This window comes from Nanorana parkeri, unplaced genomic scaffold (genome assembly GCF_000935625.1).
Source record: "Nanorana parkeri isolate BGI_ZX_2015 unplaced genomic scaffold, ASM93562v1 scaffold53, whole genome shotgun sequence".
Classification (NCBI taxonomy): Eukaryota; Metazoa; Chordata; class Amphibia; order Anura; family Dicroglossidae; genus Nanorana; species Nanorana parkeri.
This window is the reverse complement of record NW_017306321.1, coordinates 1,603,500-1,616,086: the sequence shown is the minus strand read 5'-3', so window position 1 is coordinate 1,616,086 and position 12,587 is coordinate 1,603,500. Positions and strand designations below refer to the sequence as shown.

The 12,587-nt window shown below is 46.5% G+C and overlaps 1 protein-coding gene across 1 annotated transcript in view; it reads left to right on the top strand.

Annotated features, from left to right (window-relative positions):
* The window catches only part of LOC108803539 (WD repeat and coiled-coil-containing protein-like), a 75,757-nt gene that overhangs the window by 19,002 nt on the left and 44,168 nt on the right, over nucleotides 1-12,587 (top strand). Inside the window, exons 4-6 of the mRNA XM_018575374.1 lie at nucleotides 2,118-2,272; nucleotides 8,479-8,529; nucleotides 9,435-9,483. Of these exons, the coding sequence (XP_018430876.1) occupies nucleotides 2,118-2,272; nucleotides 8,479-8,529; nucleotides 9,435-9,483 (255 nt within the window). The remainder of the gene's footprint in view (nucleotides 1-2,117; nucleotides 2,273-8,478; nucleotides 8,530-9,434; nucleotides 9,484-12,587) is intronic.

The window sequence follows — 12,587 nt, the reverse complement described above, 5'->3', positions numbered from 1 at the left end:
TTGGGTGTATCTACAGTAAGTCAGTGTTTTTGAGGGCCCGTTCACACTAGTACAGTGCGTTAATCGCATAGTACTGTGCAATGAACACACTGTACAATGCAATCGCATCTACCACACTTTCTGGTGTGTCTGAGGTGTGTTGCGTTGCCATTCTTTTGAATGGTACCCAAACGCAACTCCCACCCACAGTTCGCACTCCCGCACCAGAATGCGCGGTACCCTAATTCTGTGTTTTCCAGTGCAGTGCGACTTGTGTCAGAACTTAATGACCAAGGACAAATATGGGTCCTGAGGTTACACAGGTTGAGAAACAATGCACTAAGGGGAGCAGAGAACAGCTCTTCCTCCTTGATAACGACCCACTATATCGTAGAAAGAAAGAGGTGTTCGCTGCTATTCCAGCTTTGCAACTGTCTGGGTCCTTACAGCCCGACTTTATACATCAAGTGAAAGGGGATTTGCATTATTTGACCTTGTTCTAAGGTCTGTATACACTGAGTGGACAGATGATTATGACCACCTGACGTTTGTAGGCAAATTAGCTATAATTTTGCGCTGAAGTTGCTAGAGGGCCAGACCATTATAAATAGGGAAGCAGGTTGTTTACCACGACAGTAGAAGTGTTTTTTTCTGAAGATACGGGGAAACAACGCGATTTAACAGCCTTTGAACGTGGGGTGATTGTTGGTGCTCGGAGCCATGGAGTGAGTATCAGCAAAACAGCAGAATTCATTAAATGTTCAAGAGCAGCTGTTGTTAAAGTGTTTAAAGACTGGACTGTCAGCCGAAAATCTGGGTCTGAACGTGCGAATTGTGGCCGTCAGCGACTAGTCAATGTTAGGGCAGAACGGAGAGTGGCAAGACTGGTACAAGACAACAGAAGGGCAACAGTGCAGTGTCAGATTCCCATCACCTTTCAACATCTTGTGGAGTCACGAGGCGGCCCAACAAAGTCATCTTGTGGAGTCATCCCGTGGCCCAACGAAGTACTGATGGGGTGGTCATAATAATCTGGCCACTCAGTGTATAAGGTGAGCAGCACTCCTGTGGGTGATTGGTGATCGGGAACTGCTGGAGATAACATTAACTTTTTACATTGAAGCTGTACATGCACCGTTGAACTACTCATTTTGGGACACTAAAATATCACAAATTTTTCTGCATGAATAAATGAAATGCACTATATTGAGTAAGATACTGTGCATTGATGTGGATATTAGTGAATCATAATTGGATCACATTTACATTTATATAACACACATGAATTAGAAATTCATTTTCTGACACATGGTACAGAGAGATATAGTGCGGCACATTTTTAACATATTTTTTTGAGTTATTCCTTCATTTGTCGGATCACTGCACGCTGCTTAGGTCACTTGCTTCTGGCGCAAAGTTTTTTTACAATTTTTATAAGATATATAAAATCCTGGCCTCAATGATGGTTGCCCAAATCTCCATAGCACTGATTAGACACAGGCTCCCCCAAGATGGCACCTGGAGCTCATGGCAGAGGACAAATTGGTCCAGTGCAAGGCTCCTTCTAGTGCCAGTAGTAAACCGGGGTCATGGGACAGCTTTATACACTACAGCTAGCCAGACAGGGAAGAGCTTTGCCTTTTTCACTGCTTGATTTCCGTTACATTATCTTTAATGCAATAATTTAGAGATTGGGTGAAATGGTGAAATGTTTAGAGTAGTATTACATGTTTGGTTTAAATAGTGCATTTTTTTTGTAGAGGTCTTTACATCAAACCAACAAGACAGACAACTGAGAAGGACAGAGCCATTTGTTTCCGAAAGAGGGGCAGTTCCTACAACTGAAGGACAATTGGGATCTATGTTAGAGGAGGATTATGCAGCAAAGTGCAGGGCAATGCTGCAGGCTGGAAAAAGAGATTATTTCTAGCCTTCCAACCATCAGTGAGCTTGGGTGCAGTTATCCTTTAACTGGCTCTGCACTAGCAGCCAGTCATTCTTTCAGAGGATCATCTAAACCATTGGCAATGTTTTCAGAAATAGGGCAGTAATATTTCTATTGAACACTTTGTTCCGTTTTGGACACAGTAGGGGAAATCTGAAACTTTCACAATTTTCCCTTGCTGTCTATGTGTTAGGGCCCCACCCTCTGCCAGGTGACACGGGCTCACCTGAGGCATGGATTCTAAGCACCAGCCAGTTTTCACCAGAGCTCCTTATGATGGAAATGGATTTTACCTGTTGCTGGTACCAGGTCCCAGTCATCAGGATTGTCCCGCCAGGGGATGAACGGGTGAGGATAAGAGGGCTACAATGTGGAGACAGTAGACCAGAGTATAGTCAGGATCAGGCAGGGTTACAGACAGGTGATAAGCAGAGAGTAGTCAGACAGACCAAGTTGGAAACCACTAAACAAGACAGGAGCCAAGAATGTAGTTTCGTCCAGGCAAGGGGCAAGGAATGGAGAGAGTGGTCAAGCGTTCTGGGTCATCAACAACCGGTAGGCAAGTCAGGAGACTAGATCATAGTCAGGTCCAGGCAGGGGTCAAGGCAAGCGATAAGCAGACAGTGGTCAGGCAGTCCTAACCGGCAACCAGTAAACAAGACAGGGTACAAAAGCGTAGTCGGGTCCAGGCAGGCGGCAAGCAGAGAATGGTCAGGAAGTCCAGGTTGGCAACAAGCAGTTGGTAAGCAAGACAGGAGACAATAGCATAGTCGTGTCCAGGTAGGGGTCAAGGCATGCGAAAAGCATAGAGTGGTCAGGCAGACCAAGTCGGCAACCATTAAACGAGAGGAGACAAAAGCATAGCTGGGTCCAGGTAGGGGTCGAGGCAGGCGGCAGGTAGAGAATGGTCAGGACGTCCGGGTCGGCAACAAACAGTCAGTAGACAAGGTAGGAGACAAGAGCAGAGAGTGGTCAGGTGGTCCAGGTCAGCAAAACAGGAACAAACTTCAGTATTATAGCTCTTCACACAAACAGGATAGCTAGTTTGAAGACACAGCACCAGCCAGTAGACATGAAAGCTGGCAAAAAATGTGTTTAGTTTCGGATTTTTTTCGTTATTTTGTTTTCGGGATTCAGGTCTGCAAGTCAGTTCGTTTTAGTATTCAGGTTTGTCGGAATCCAACATTTTCAGTAATTTCGGATGAGTTAAATGATTTTTATTAATAAAAATGTATTGCAGAAAAGTGACAAAAGTGACCAATTCATACCCCTTAGGTCTGGTTGGAATTTTAGGTGGGACCCCAATGCCCCCTAAAATCCCTTACCAGACCCTTGATCTGAGCAGCAGCCTGGCAGAGCAGGAAAGGGGGGGGAGAGTGCACCCCCTCCTCCTGCACAATACCAAGCCAGATGCCCTCAATATGGGGAGGGTGCTTTTTGTCCCCATGTCGATGAAGGGGCATCCAGATGCAGATAAGCTCCCCTTCCAATGGTCCAGGGTTGTGGCGAAGCGGATCTAGTCCTCATTGAAATGGGTTCCCCCAGGCAAATCACCCTCATAATGTTCAGGGCATACACCCCATTAACACCCATCATACCATAACAATAAACCTAAATAATAAACAAAGGTTGGATTTTTTGGGTTTAATTCAGCTTTGACCATGGTATAGACCTTAACCTTTATCACCAAACAGAACCACTGTTGACCGTGAGCACACCATGGTTAATCTTCAAGACCAAAGCAGCAATACCTTACTCCAACCAAATTACCGTTTACCAACCACTGTCCACCCACAAAGTGGGCGACATGGCCTCATGAAGACTGATATAGGGTGGGGGAGCAGGTCCAAAGGTCCAAAAGGAAGGCTGAAGATAATCCAGAGGTGAGTACAACTGTCCGCCCTGATGTAACTGTTGACACTGCCCAGTGACAGGAGTGACTTTAGATGTTAAAGGTTGCACTTATCAGCCAGTTTTTTTCCCCTGGCGAAAGATCTATCACCATGACTGAAGATCCGGCCAGCAACCGAGGTAAATCTTTCTTTCAGAAGCAGGAGGCTTGTAACTTTAAAAAACCCCCCAGCAAAGCAGCACCAAAGAAACATGTACTTCAAAGTCAGCACAGCCCTTTAGAATATAATTCATCTTAAAAACACATGCGTGACAGGGTGTGACAATCCCATGGAGCCACTTTCCTATTTTTTTCTTTCGTGGTCCTAATATCCTGCATGGTGACACCCAGTGTCCCACAAGTGTCAGGTATACACCCCTAGTCTACAGAGGGTGTCAGTCACTATGAGGTGCACACAACTTCCATGGAGACCGTTTCATCTGGATAAGAAAGTGTCACTCCCCCATGCACACTGAAGGCATACTTCTTCCTGAATGCTGTTGTGTTGCTCTGTGTGTTTGAATGCAGCACTGTTTCTCAGGGAGTATTAGATCATAATATGTGCCCTGTTCTCCACTTTTCGTGAGACTCCAGCAGTATACAAGGGGAGCTCAGACTCATGTAGTGCGCTGTGCAATGTGGTCTGGACTGCAAACACACGTAACACAGTGTATCTGGTTTGTGGTTTTGTAGTGCTCTCTTCTAGGCAAAGTTGTTTGTATTTACGTAGATGTCTGCAAAATGTCAATCACTGCAGCAGTGGGCGTCAACGCAGCGATGTGCTGCAGTAACGCCCCAGAGCAGAGCCCAACTGTTTTTTTTTTTTTAAAGTTTAAAAGTCTTTGTTTTAATAAGGGCAATAAAGGGAGAGAACCCATGTCCAGTTTTTAGTGCCGTCCGTGTCACCTCCATGGAGATTTACCCACTTGTCTTAGTGACCATTGCCACTGGGACTGTATCACGTACCTGAGGCTGAGACTGGAAGATGGGGAGGCGCCTCTTACGGTTCGCGTCCTGCGACCCCTGGAGTTTGGAACAGAAGGGCGCAGGGCAACGAGGAGCACGAGTGCCGAAGACTGGAAACGAACACTGAGAAGAGAAGAGAGGTCAGGAAGCCAAGGTCAAATCCGGTCGGGCAGGCAAGGTACAAAAACGTAAGGCAATCTCAAGGTCCAGGAAACAGGCCGGGGTCAAGGGCTGGCAGCAAGCAAGAGAGTAGTCCAGGGCAATCCGAGTCAGAGGCAGGCTTTAAACAATACAGGAACACAGGATACAACACAGCAAGCTGACAAGACCATCAGCAATGAAAGAGAGGCTGACTCCTCCTTAAATAGTCCCAGGATACTGACAGCTACCTCACTTCCTGTGTGGTTTCCCGCACATTTTGCCGCCATTCCCGCGCATGCGCAGTTTGCCGCGATTTCTCGCGCATGCGCCGTTTGCCGCGATTTCTCGCGCATGCGCAGTTTGCCGCGATTTCATGCGGTTAACAACCGTGCCTTTACAGACTGAATGTTGGAGGAAATCCTAGATTTTGAGTTGCCACCAGAACAGAAGTAGAGGGGAAATCTTTGAACGAGACGCCTGTCCCAGGGGCGGCTGTCTAAGAGTGGTTTTTACTGACTTTCAAGAGATTTCTTCTTACTTCCTGTTGCAACTACAAAACAGGAATTGTCTCAATTTGGACACATATGGCTGATGGAGGAATCTCCAGTGCCGGCTATTGTATTCAGGCAACCAAAGCACCCAAACAGTGACTGCATCTGGTAGGTTTGGTATTAGATATACTTAAAATGAGTTGGTCAGTAGAAGATTGGTGATCCAGAGAAAACTTTCACTCGACAAAAATTTTCTTTACCTGGACCTGACCCTCAGTTGTAAGGAAGTAGTTTTTGTATGGATTTTCTTGCAACCTCCGGTGCAGGTACTTCCATAGCTCCCAAGCAAAAAAAAAAAAAAGTGCTTGTACCTGATGTTACATAGTAACATAGTAACATAGTAGGTAAGGTTGAATAAAGACAAGGGACCATCCAGTACAACCTATATGTCTATGTGATTGTGCGTCTGTATTTGTCTTGCTTGTTATATACATTTACTGGTGATTTTATCCTGTTCTGTTCTAATACGACAGATAATAAGCCCATGCAGTGACACCTAAGACTAAGGGATTATGATTCCGCTACCCCGTCTGTACACCGTGCTGTGGATGCCGCATGTATTTGCACAGTAAGTATACCATACTGCTCTGACATTTGCTCAGCACAGAGCTTCACTAATTAAATGAATTATAATAAAAAAAATTGGGAAAAAAAAACACCCATATGACACGAAAGTACAGCAAAACCCCGGAGTGCCCCCCACACTACAAATATGCCATCACGATCTTGCCAGGATTTTAGGCTCGTACAGTACGTGGGTGTACAGGAAATACATATCACTTGTCTCCGTGTCAATGAATCTGTCAGTTTTAAGCAACTATGATAGGAACACAAAGACACCCAGACCCAGATTGTTAATTAAAAGCCGTTCAACGTCTCCATCAAAAGTCCTTTCATTTAAAGATGCCAGATAACTGAATGACAACTTGGTAGGAATGCAATGATTATATTACTGTCATCAGACTGCATCGCATCTTCATTCAGCTTTGCCTTTGTTATTATTGTTACGTGTACCTTGAAGGATGTTCTGGGGAACTTTTTTCTACTATATTTCAATTGCAATAATAAACTTGATTTTTCTATTATCCCTCTAGTGGATGGAATATTTTTTTTTTAAAGCAAACTTAAAGGAGAACTATGAGGTGAGTGTTTTTCACTCACCTCATAGTTCTAGCCGACCTGTGACAATTAGACTGTCACAGGTCGGCTTAGTAGATCGGGAGGTGAGCGAACACATACCGGCGTTCGCTCACCTCTCGATCCTGTCACGGCTCTCTGCCACGACATGGAAGGGGCTGGATTTCCCCCTCCCCGCTCCAATCCGCCAGCACTGACTGGCGGAATGGACGGGGGAGGGGGCGGGTACAGCTGGCTCTGCCTCTAGATAGGCAGAGCCAGCTGTCAGTCACGCAGCTGGGCGGATCCAGACATAATAGTCGGGATCCGCTTCAGCTGCGGCGTCTCAGTATACTGAGCCTAGGGTGACGGGAGGACGCTAGTTTGTGTCCTCCCGTTACCCTAAGGAGAACTATGGGGAAAAGCCTTAACACCATAGTTCGCCTTTAAAGACTTTTTTACATGAATTGCTTCAGGACCGACTAAGGTAAATAAACGGCGGCATCCTGAAGCAGTTATAGCAAGATCACGACTGCTGCTGCTTCTTGGTACCGTATTAAACAGCCGGCGATGGCTGTTGACATTCAGGCAATCCAGTGGCTATACAGCCGCCCGATTGCTTGTATGGTGCTGTGGAGTGTTAATCCCCCTACTGCCAGCTACCCTGGGCTCCTGTCAGGGTGCATCAGTCAGCAACCATTGTGCAGCTTCTGCCCGGATTGCTGCGCGAAAACGTACACACACAACAAAGTGCACACGCAAGTAAGGTGCACACGCATATCCTTGGTGCCAGGCAGGCTATTTAAAGATGCTTCTTCATTTTTCTGCCTCCTGATCTGGTACCATTCTGCTCGCAAGTGTATGACCCGGCCTGTTCCTGACTCCTGTCACCTGCTTATGTACCACGCTGACTGCACGTTACCGATCTGGCTTGTTCCTGAGTGACTACGCTTCAGCTTCTCACACAAGTGTCGTCTGATCTGCCATCATCCACCAGCTGTCTCTGGCGTCCTGTTGTCAGCATCAGCGTATCCAGTGTGTCCAACAGTCATACCATCCACAGGCACTCGTGCCCCTCTCTGTCTGTACAACTACTGTTCCATCTCCAGTGGTGCTCAGACGAAAGCTGCAAGGGAAGACCTTCCTCGTCACTTCAGGCTCATACCAAGGTACGTTACAGCTCCACTGTTCCCCGTGCAGGCCCTAGACCGGCATGACGGGTCTGTCCTCTTCGATCAAAGGGAGATCAGCACACTCCCAGCTGCTGATCTCCTCTTCAAACATTAGACCCAGAAGTGACGTGTATTTCATCACTACTGGTGCCATGCTATCATTTCTCCTTCTCCTGTAGCTGGAGAAGAAGCAGGTGAAGCAGTGTGCTGCTTTATCAGCTTTTATCAGCTTCTTTGGGGTCCCTAGGTGTCATTAGGGGTCTAATAGACCCCTGATGTTTCCATAAAGAGGACCTGTCACATCCTCTTTGCTATTGCATAGGGGGTTTCTTATCCTCCTATGTGATAGCAATAAATTTAAGTGTAAAAAAAACATTTTTTTTAAAATGTATTTAAAGTCCCCTGCCCCCCACATGCCCATACAAAAGCAAAAACGGGTCGGGTGCGCCTATGTACGAAAACAACGATTGCACCGCATATGTTACATATCACCGTAAATGTCAGAATGAGAGCAAAGATTTTCCAATAGTTTTCAGGAGTCCCTCCAGCGCTGGTGCCGGTCTCTGGTGCAAAGCTAACTGCTGTGTCTTCTGTGTTCCATGGAGTCTGTGCGGGTGCACGCTGCCAGACTGCTTGCATTGACTCACCCTGCGTCTCTCCTCTTCTCCCGTCCGAAGATCTCTACTGCGCATGCGCCCGCCCCATCATATTTCACAGCCGGCCGAGGATCTACAGACCTTCAGACGGGAGCAAGCGGCGGAGACACAGGTACGTTTTGACCTATTAGTAACTTTTTAATTTTTGTTATGTTTTTGCATCTATCTACTGCTTGCTAGCTGCAGATATATGCAAAACAACGTAAGGGTTTAATTATACTTTAATACTAACATGATGGGCGGTAAAAGCTTTTAATGCGTCGCCTATGGGAAGTTTTGGGTATTGTAGTTTCTTGCGATTTCACGGGCGCACAAAATTTTAAGGCTTGACATGTTTGGTGTCTATTTACCCGACGTGACCCCATCTTTTATATTTTACCACAAAAATTGGGTATTATATTCTGTGTCTGTGCACTAAATTTAATTTTAGTGTATTTTATTCTAAAAATACTGGTTTGATAAACATTTGCTCAAATACCTTGTGACATAAAAAATTGCAACTAGTATTTTTTTATTCTATAGGGTCTCTGCTTTTAGAAAATATAGAAGTGTTTGGGGATTTTAAGCTGTTTTCTAGCCAAAAATTCAGATTTTATCATGTGTGCAAATAGTAAGAAAGTCAGCCCTGACAGAAAGTAGTTAAACGTTACATTATAACATAGATTTTCATGTCTCTTCTGTAACAATGTAACTAAATGGTGTATCTATTAGCAAATTGCAGAGCCATTCACCCTATGAAATTGCATGTACATTTGTGTACATTTGTGTACACTGTGTACATTCTGTGCAAATGGAGGCAAAAACTAATTTTATTGCATTTTTTTCTTTACAGGTCGAATGTAATAGGTTGAGCTGAGGAGCATAGGTTGAGCTAGGGCTAGGTTGAGCTGAGGAGCATAGGAAATAAATATGTATTATGGCCACTAGATGGCGCTGAGGAGCACAGGAAATATGCTTTCCTTAGTAGAGTAGTGAAAGGTTAGAACCTCTGCTAGAGTTTCTGTGTCCCTGTTGCAGATGTACCCTCATTTCTTGTCTGGTGAAGCCATTGTCAGCGGGACAGGAAGTAGGAGTAAATTGTGTCAGCCCCGACAGGTCCCAGCGACCCGTATCAGCCCTGACAGGTCCCAATGACCCGTGTCAGCCCCAACAGGTCCCAATAACCTGTGTCTGCCCCAACAGATCCCACTGACCCATGTCAGCCCCAACAGGTTTCAATGACCCGTGTCAGCCCGCGACAGTCCTAATGACCCGTGTCAGCCTGGACAGGTCCCAGTGATTCATGCCAGCCCCGACAGGTCCCAATGACCGGTGTCAGCCCCGACAGGTCCCAATGACCCGTGTCAGCCCCGACAGGTCTCAATGACCCATGTCAGCCCCGACAGGTCCCATTGACCCGTGTCAGCCCCAACAGGTCCCAATAACCCGTGTCTGCCCCAACAGATCCCAGTGACCCATGTCAGCCCCGACAGGCTTCAATGACCCGTGTCAGCCCGCGACAGGTCACAATGACTTGTGTCAGCCCTGACAGATCCCAATGACTCATGTCAGCCCAGACAGGTCCCAATGACCCCCTGTGTCAGCCCCGGACAGGTCCCAATGACCCGTATCAGCCCTGACAGATCCCAATGACCCATGTCAGCCCTGACAGATCCCAATGACCCATGTCAGCCCCGACAGATCCCAATGACCCATGTCAGCCCCGACAGGTCTCAATGACCCATGTCAGCCCCGACAGGTCCCAATAACCCGTGTCAGCCCCGACCGGTCTCAATGACCCATGTCAGCCCCGACAGGTCCCATTGACCCGTGTCAGCCCCAACAGGTCCCAATAACCCGTGTCTGCCCCAACAGATCCCAGTGACCCATGTCAGCCCCGACAGGCTTCAATGACCCGTGTCAGCCCGCGACAGGTCACAATGACTTGTGTCAGCCCTGACAGATCCCAATGACTCATGTCAGCCCAGACAGGTCCCAATGACCCCCTGTGTCAGCCCCGGACAGGTCCCAATGACCCGTATCAGCCCTGACAGATCCCAATGACCCATGTCAGCCCTGACAGATCCCAATGACCCATGTCAGCCCCGACAGATCCCAATGACCCATGTCAGCCCCGACAGGTCTCAATGACCCATGTCAGCCCCGACAGGTCCCAATAACCCGTGTCAGCCCCGACCGGTCTCAATGACCCATGTCAGCCCCGACAGGTCCCATTGACCCGTGTCAGCCCCAACAGGTCCCAATAACCCGTGTCAGCCCCGACCGGTCTCAATGACCCATGTCAGCCCCGACAGGTCCCAATGACCCGTGTCAGCCCCGACAGGTCCCAATGACCCGTGTCAGCCCCGACAGGTCCCAATGACCCGTGTCAGCCCCGACAGGTCCCAATGACCCGTGTCAGCCCCGACAGGTCCCAATGACCCGTGTCAGCCCCGACAGGTCCCATTGACCCGTGTCAGCCCCAACAGGTCCCAATAACCCGTGTCAGCCCCGACCGGTCTCAATGACCCATGTCAGCCCCGACAGGTCTCAATGACCCATGTCAGCCCCGACAGGTCCCAATGACCCGTGTCAGCTATGACCAGTGCCAGTGATCCATGTGAGCCCCGATAGGTCCCATGTACAATAATATCCCACTGACGGGGTGTCAAGTCAGTCTACACAAACCGTAACACATTATGATCACACAACATGGATAATTCATGGCTGACAATCTATCACTGTGTCTGAAATACAATCTGAAAGAGGAAATTCATATCGCGTCTTCTGTTGTCTCCAGATGGCTCTTTTACTGTCAGAGCTGCACAAGATAATGATTATAACTTCCCATAGGAGAGTGAGTTAAAGCGCATCGAAAACCCAAAAACAAAAAAGGAATATATTTTAGCTTACCTTATCTTATATCTGGTGCCTGCATTAGTTGTCTATTCCTGCTTTTTTTTTAATGTGTTTTCACCTGGTGATCCTGCCAGTGACGCACTTCCTGTCCTAGGGTGACAACACTCACTGACTATACTGTATCTATAGAAGAATCCATGGTTGTCATCCTACGACTAAAAAGACATGGCATTGTTCTGTGGTTCTCGGAGATAGCTAGGAACAATGTAACTGATAAAAATGTGGCACAGAAGGAGAGAACAGAAAATAACCAGTTCACAAGATTTCTGGCAGGATCAACACATATGTTTTTCATTTATTGAACAGACATAACAAAACCCTTTCAATTGTATAATTAACAGACCAAAAGGGAGCAAATAGAAGACATTCATTGTAAGAGTTTAGCATACCCAACTTTCCGAGATGAGAAAGAGGGACAACTCTTAGCAACTTTTAGCACAAGGTACTGTATGTAGGCAAGGAACCCTGCCATGCCCCCAATTATGGTGTGCCCAAACAACTAATATGAATAAAACGATTGCTTAAACCCACATGTGCTTTTGTCCCCAAAACCTTTCCTTTTTACTGAGGTTTTAAAATAAGAACATTTGAAAAATGCAATCATTTAGAGATTGGATGAAATTCTTAGGGGTCTATTTTAAACAATTTTCAGGGCCCTACATCCTGTGAATCTCTGTGAACACTAATTTTGGGCAAATAATGCCAAAAACAAATGTTCTCAATATATTTGCTTCTTAGGTTGAATGTATTGTGATGTAATACAGAGTTATGGCCACTAGATGGGGCTGAGAGGCATAGGAAAAAAGTATTTACTACCTATGCTCCTCAGCTCCATCTAGTGACCATAAGGTTATAATACAACACACTACATTCCAACTGAGAAAAAAATATATTTGCTACATTCATGTTTGGGATTATTCATCCAAAGTGAATGTTTAAAGATATTTGCAGGGCAAAGGGCCCTCTGAATTATTTATAAATAGACGCCTTAGTGTAGTGTAGCATTTTAGGTAGTTATTATTATTATTATTATTAATAGGGATGCACCGATACCGGTATTTCGGTATCAAGTACGAGTACCGATATTTTTTTTCGGTACTCACCGATACCGAATACCAATACCAGAAGTCCCATTAAGGAATGTAATGACTTGCCACCCGACTTCCTGATTAGCTGGGAAGCCGTCCCCATGCTTCTCGTCACTATGTGACGAGTAAGCATGGAGCCGGCTTTCTGGCCAATCAGGAAGCCGGGCGCCGTGTAATGGCGCGG